Genomic DNA, 7,086 nt, shown 5'->3' on the forward strand with positions numbered 1-7,086 from the left:
TTCCTGCCATTCCACAGCAGTTCAGCCAGCAACCTGTTTTCAACTCACAAAATGAATCTCCTTGTTCTATCCCAAGCCTTTAGGAAAAAACCCAAGCCCTCTCACCTCTTTCAATATGCTGCAGGAACTCCTGTGCTGTCACCCTCTCATGAGGCTGCAGGATGGGCTTGTAGAGCTGTCTGGCTTTAGAGCTGTTTTGTTTTAAGCAGGAGCATTTGCTAATCAGAGTTAAGCATTCCTTGATGCTATGCACCAAGTCGGAGGACATCCTCTGAACAAAGGCCACGAAGTCCCGCAGCAGCTGCATGCATCTCCCACACAGTTGACCCATTCTTGTTCCAACAGCAGCACAACGCAAGAGGAAAGGGAAGGCGAAGGAAAGAAACGTTTCTTCTCAACTTGTCCACGTTTTGCACTAACTCGCTGCCTCAGAGTTTGTCCTGTCTTACAGCTGTTAACACTACACCGTGTGCAGCTGCTGTAAAGCACACAAGCTTCTGCATCCAAAGAACTACATTGCACAACAAGGCTGGTTTCTGCAGGTCTCCCGGAGTCCACAAAATATTATTTAAAAGGCTGGATTGGAGCCACCTTCAAACACCCTCCCTTTGCTTGAAGAAAAATAAAACGATGACCTAAACACATTTCGTGGAGAACAAACAGAGTTTAACTCCTCGAGCATCCGTCAAAGCCTTCATGAGGCTAGAAAAGATTTGGGATAATGGAAAAGGCAACCTCAGTTTTTGTAAGGCAGCTTTCCACATGAAAGGTAAGCACCACCTCGTCTGCATGTGTACAAGCTGCAGCTGCCAATGGGAGAGGAGGATCAAAAAAAAAAGGGGAGCACGCGAACAGGTTTTTCCAGTTTTCGCTGAAGCACAGACCAGAACAAAGGCCCTGTTGGGCAAACAGCTCATAACTCAGTCAACTGAGACTTTGCAAATCAGCAAGAATAGAAAACTGAAAACAAAAAAAATACAGTGACCAAATGTACTTAGAACGATGTTTTCCTCCTGTCAAGCAACTCCTGCAGACTGGGCTGGATAAGCTGGCAATGGGAGGATGCAAAAATCATCTGCAGTTTTCAGGCTGAAAAAGGAAACAAAAGGAAAAAAGAGCAGTTCTCCTTTCGCTCCATCCTTTTGCTTAATTCACCAGTCTGGTGCATGTGCCTACCCTTGCTTGAACAGTTTTACAAATGACCTTGGTCTAATTAATGTAGCATGAAGTGACATTTGTAATATTCTTGAGGTTTTCAGTAAAATCTGGTGTGATTCAAGATAACCTTCTTTATGAAACCAGTAGGTACTGGTCTGCTGTGTGTTGATCACTTTTATTAACTTCTCTTTATCCATGGATCTGATGGATTTATTCTAACCATTGCATTTGATACATTTATTGTTAAGTTTTAGCCTCATTGTCCTTTAATAGATCTTAAGTTTCTACATAAATTATGTTGGAAAATCAACCCTTTGTTCTGCACCCGTCTCCAAACTGATGAACAGGCTCACCCAAATCTCACTGGTCTGTCCAGCTACTGCTATTTCTTCTCTTACTTACAAATGATGTAATTTTCGCACTGATAAACCCGCCTACACTCATAAGCCAAAAGGTATGAGACCTCTCTTACACAATGCAATCCATTACAAAGAATCAAGACTCTTTCTGGCTACTTCCTTGACCAGCTCTGCAAGCTCACCGAGTTCTGATCTCTGTCTGGATTCTTAATATTATCAAAAGTGAAGCTCATATGCCTGTATTTTCTTACTGTGTCTTCTGGATCCTTTCAGTAGGGATCTTCTAAAACATAGAGAACCCATGTGATTGTGATTGTCAGGTCCTGCTTCTGCCACCACTTGCTCTTCGCCTTTTACTCAGGATCTTCCACCCTTCACCTTCCATCCTAAAAGCAGTGAGGTGGCATATCCCTGGGAAGCCATCACATGCGCCTTCTGTCTTGCTCTGTCCTGTCTACAGAACTGTAAGGTCTAATTGTGAGATATTTTTTAAGGTAATTTGAACTGTACTGCACGAAGATGAGAAAAAAAACAGGACTGATTCAATTAGACAGTTGTTAGTAATGACTGTATTTCTGTAACATATACTTACTAAGCATTTCAAAATGTATTACAAACTTTAAAACAGCTTTCCAATGTATCTGTAAGGAAGATATTCCCAAAACAGTTTAAAAACAAGCTTCAGAGGTACTGAGCTCTTGTAACTCCATTTGAAATAAATGGGAGTTAAATAAATGGACCACACCTGAAAATTAGGCTATAATTTGCCTAAAGGCATAAAACTCTGGTGTCCCAATACTTAGTTTGATGATTCAGTCAGGAAACCGTGCTTCTTTGATTTGAAACCACTACCTGAAAGCCAGTGTAGAAGGATGGTTTGTGGGTGTTGAAACCTCCTCTGAATTAAATCAGTTCCTTTGTAAAGTGTTAAAAAGCACCTCTCCAAACCATTTCCATTCAGTCCTCTGCAAAGGAGACTTCCAAGTAGTTACCTTACTGTATGAAGACTATTTGGAATTCTGAATAAAATGCACTTGGAATTTTAAATCTAATTTGCCAAGTAACAGATGAATGCTAAATGATATTTTCAGCAGAAAGCTTTCACTAGTCCAGCATTTTATCTGCTGTGTACTGATAGAGTTAGAACTGTTATGACTAAAACTTGTTGCTTTGGGGGAGTCAGAAAGGCTTCAAGACAAGAAGCACCTAAGCAAATTTACGATGACAACATTTGACCTTAGAAGAAGCAGACGTACAGAACCATAAAGATAAGGAACTGCAGAGCAAAACACTAAACCAGAACAGACCATCCCTCAAGGACAGTATATACATGATCTCAGAACTGAGTTTGCATGAAAGCAAAACTTAACTAGCGGACGCAGTGAGGAAGGGTATATCCTTCATCCAGAGACCCCTGACGAGCACCCGGAGACACCAACAGGCAAGCGCAAAGGGCATTTGCACATGATAATGAGTTATTGGAAAACAATGGATATGTATATCTTTTATTGGAAAACTAATGAATATGCATGTAGAGCTTGTATAAATTATGCAACTAACCCTGTGTGGGCTCGCACATTAGGAGGAGTGATCCCCTGTGCTTCCAGTGCTGCAGTAAAGAATACCCGCGGAATACCCAACATTCAGACTGTTGAGTCCTGATTTTGGCTTTTCACAGCATCAGTAGTTTCTCTGCAACGGACAGAAAATATTGCTTTTGGGAACAGTCCCTTAAGCATGTGACACTTGCAGCAGGTTTGCTTTGTTTTGAATTAAGAACAGAAAATCTAAAAAAATAATTAGTCTGCAATAAATTCATCCACCATTTCACTCATCCAGCATGCCATTCCTTGAACAGCTTCTTGTAATAGAAATTACTTTATCTAGTTCACAATGGTACATAACTTTTGATTGCTCAAAAGTTGACTGGTACCAGAGAGAGGTACACAAACAGTCTTTATACTCCTCTTCCATACATTACCTAGGGCCTCTTCATTCTAACAGGCCCAAAAAACCCTCAGGCTCTGACATGCATATTGGAAAAAGCAGAGGTCAACAGCTTTATTTGAGCTATGGTAATAAATGCTTCCCTCCTAAAGAAAATTGTAGCTTCAAGGTCTGGATTTCAGAAGTACTGTTATCACGCTGATTTTAATCAGTGGAAAAAATTACTGGGGAGTATAGGACAGAGGCAGGGATTGAGAAAGCATAGAGTCTTATTTGACTTGTGTGCCAGTCAAATAAGAAAATAGATACTTAAAGGAATGCTTAAAAAGCATCAAATTGAAAGAATATACTTATATTACTCAAGAAACCAAAACTTTAAGAATTTGAATTAAATTTGCATTTTATGATTTTTTCTCATGTAATTTTTTATTGCAACTTTTGCCTTACATACCTTTCTTTCACTCTTCTCTCACCCTTCTATTCAGGGGTGAGCAAAACACTGTACAGTTTAGAAAGCTGTAAGATGATGGCCATGCATTACTGCTTCATTAGCAACAGATTTGATTTAAAAGGCGATAGCTCCCCTAATGTCTAGCACACCTTTACTGTCCCCATACCTGCAGTTAAGGCCTCCTCCCTCCTACTAATTCACTGTGACTCCTCTTTAAACTGGATCTATGAAATTTTGTGGCTTAAAGATAACAACAAAAAACAATCAACAACCCAAAGGTATTAAGTTCTTAAACTGGATCTACCACTGACAGATTAGTAAAATAAAATCATGAATGAGAAAAAAAAATGGTTGAGGAAGCAGAATAGTTCTAAACCCTGAGTTTGATGTGTGTAACTTACATTACTACTAAGCTCTTCAGAAAATATATATCTTTTAAATACGTGTGTGTGTGTGTGTGTGTGTGTGTGTGTGTGTGTATCTATGTATATATCCACCATTAAGATTTCGGGAGGAATTCAGGCTGAACAGAAACAGACTACGCTCATTTAAGCAGGGAGGAAGCCAGATGCGAGGGCTTGATAGATCCAGATTTGTGCAAAACTGCCAGAGGTTACTTCACTGCATAGTTAGTCAGAGCTTTGGACTCATTGCAATTTCTGTAGAGTGTAAAGGAAGTTGCTCTCACTGAATCAAACTCCTAGGCTGAGGTATTTATTTGCTCATCCTCACTCAGAGGGAGAGTGCCATCTACTGAAGCATCCTCTTTACACAGCTCCCTTGAGCCTTGTCCCACTCATGGACTGGCAAAGTTTACCCAAGGGGGGCCTGTAAAACTGAGCAAGATTTTAACAGGACAAGAAGCTTCTTTAGCTGTGAAACTCTACTGTAAAGTAACAGCTGCATGTAAAGGACCAGGCCAAAGATGGTAAGTAACACCACTGACTTGTGCAAGCCCATGCTCCTGTTTTATGAGGAGACTGAAAACAAGCTCACTCCAGATTTCTTAATTTTTAATAAACGTTTGGAATTGAGGTTACATTATCATTTTGTAACACTTAAGAGCGGCATCCCTGATGGGACAATCCAACTTCACTCCTGACTATTAACCATGGGCCTTCCTACTCATTTTCCCTTTCTACATTAGTGCTCAGAAGATGTGCAAGTACTCGGCTGACTCACTAAATAGTGAGGACATCCGCTAACAGTCAGCAAGTGTGTGCCTTGGACCAGTGATGACACAGTATTATCATGCTGCTTTGTCTACATGGAACTTCCTGTTGCCTCGAAACTCGTATTTTATGTAGATTTTTTGGACTGTTGCTGTATTCAAATAAAGTGGCACTTCGTGTCATGCCAGAGCTACTATCTCCTATGATAACACTAGACATATAAATTAAAAATGTTTTGGCAAATTTTTTGCTTTGTAGCAAAAGACAGTGCCTCTAAAACATCAAAGGTAGGTCAGAGATGCCTATGTACCTTAGAAGCTTGAACAACAACAACAACAAAAAAAAAACAAACTGAAATTTTACGAGGTAAATTACCATGCAAAGGCAGGGAATCAGGTATTTGAAGAAGTATACCAGCCTACAGGACAGAGGTGAAGGGAGACCTGTCAGGTCATAGACAATACCTTAGAAAACCAGTGCTTTGATATGTTTCAGGGACAGGTGCATGTCCGACGTCTTTACTAACAAGGGACTCCACCAAAGCATCATATAGCTTATAGCTCATAGCTCAGATGTCAAATTCTGGATAAAACAAGGAGCAAACAAAACTTGAAACGACTTGCACTATTTGCCATTAGGGAAATATCATTGAAGTTATTAAAACATAATGCATATTTTCACATCATAGGTTTTTTCTTTTGTTTTGCTTTTTCTCCCAGGCCCCCAGTATGCTGTCTTAAATACAATGGAGAACTGAAAGAGTAGAAGTGACCACTTTCTCTGTCCCAATAAGATATATCCCACATATCTCAGAAGGTGGAGGAGAGCTCTCCGTTGCTGAAGGGAAGCACCATGAGCATCCCACAGGTCTTCAGAACTATGAAGAAACGGTGTGTGTGCGTGCTTGCAGCCAAACTGCAACAATTCTAGAAACCTTACTGGCCCTAGCAAGCTGGCTTCCTCCCACAAGTGCATTATTAAGCAGCCTCCAGATTCATAATGTCTTATTGTTGGTTACAGCAAAAGCTGCAGCACATGAGCTACAGGTTACCCCTGCATAAAGGAAAAACCTTAGAAGGAGAGAGGGAATTGCGTGTCTCACTAGGCCAGGCTGCTCATCAGTTAACCACAACTGGTCAGAACTAAAAACTTGCACCATGTTTATGTTTCAGCACCAGCCACTCATTGGCTGCTGCCTTCATACAAGGCAACGTTTAAAGAACTTGGTAGCCAAAAAAAAAATTATACACTGTATCAATTAAAACATCACCATGGGTTAGGCATCTAAGCAGTGCATTACTTTCCCTGTGCAGCAAACAGGAAACCAGCATTTCGGGATTATGTCTGCTTCCCATCTTCCATGCCTTTTTTCCTGTATCAGTTGGTTTTGGCAGCCTCCCAGTCATCGTCCCCTGAATTTAAAAACTCAGCTAAAATTGTGCATATGCCTCTTTACATGCTCTTTTTTAAATTTATAGTGTTTTTTTCCTTGCCTCAGAAATAACCTGCAATAGCCTTTAAAAAAAATAAATCAGCTGTGTAAGAAGCTTATATTTTAGGACCTACTTGGCCAACACACGTCTTTGCGCATCGGTCAACACCGTTCACCCACATCCCACCGCTGCACGTTTTTGGCGGTGCAGAAACCCCTCGGGCTCGCTTTTCCCAAACGCTGCGCCGCTGTGTTGCAACCAAGCGATACGCGTACATCTGTGTGCGCGCCCCCCCGGGTCACTCGTGGGGGAACGACAGGATAAAAGGCGACATCTTTTAGAGCCGCGGGAGGGGCCGCGAGCTGCAGGCGGCGGGGCGCGGAGCCCACCACCCGTGGGAAAGGGCGCGGGGACGCGGGACAGGGCCACGCCGCGGCCAGGGCCAGAGGCCCGGGGTCGGCCAGCACCGCCGCCATCTTCCTTGGGGACGGCTACCCACAACCAAGATGGCGCGCGGGCTGTGAGGGGTGCTGGCCTCTCCCCGCCCAGGGCGGAAGTGACGCAGC

The 7,086-nt window shown here is 42.1% G+C and overlaps 1 protein-coding gene across 3 annotated transcripts in view; it reads right to left on the reverse strand.

Annotated features, from left to right (window-relative positions):
* Window positions 1–7,083, reverse strand: part of LOC104050637 (uncharacterized) — a 37,524-nt gene extending 30,441 nt beyond the window's left edge. For 2 of the 3 annotated variants that reach the window (XM_064447211.1, XM_064447209.1), the window contains exon 1: window positions 106–7,083. In XM_064447211.1, coding sequence (XP_064303281.1) covers window positions 106–331 — 226 coding nt within the window. In that variant the 5' untranslated portion in view covers window positions 332–7,083. The remainder of the gene's footprint in view (window positions 1–105) is intronic. The other variant, XM_064447210.1, reaches the window with a different exon arrangement.
* Between the last annotated feature and the right edge of the window lie 3 nt (window positions 7,084–7,086).

Source organism: Phalacrocorax carbo, chromosome 3, assembly GCF_963921805.1.
Source record: "Phalacrocorax carbo chromosome 3, bPhaCar2.1, whole genome shotgun sequence".
NCBI lineage: Eukaryota > Metazoa > Chordata > Aves > Suliformes > Phalacrocoracidae > Phalacrocorax > Phalacrocorax carbo.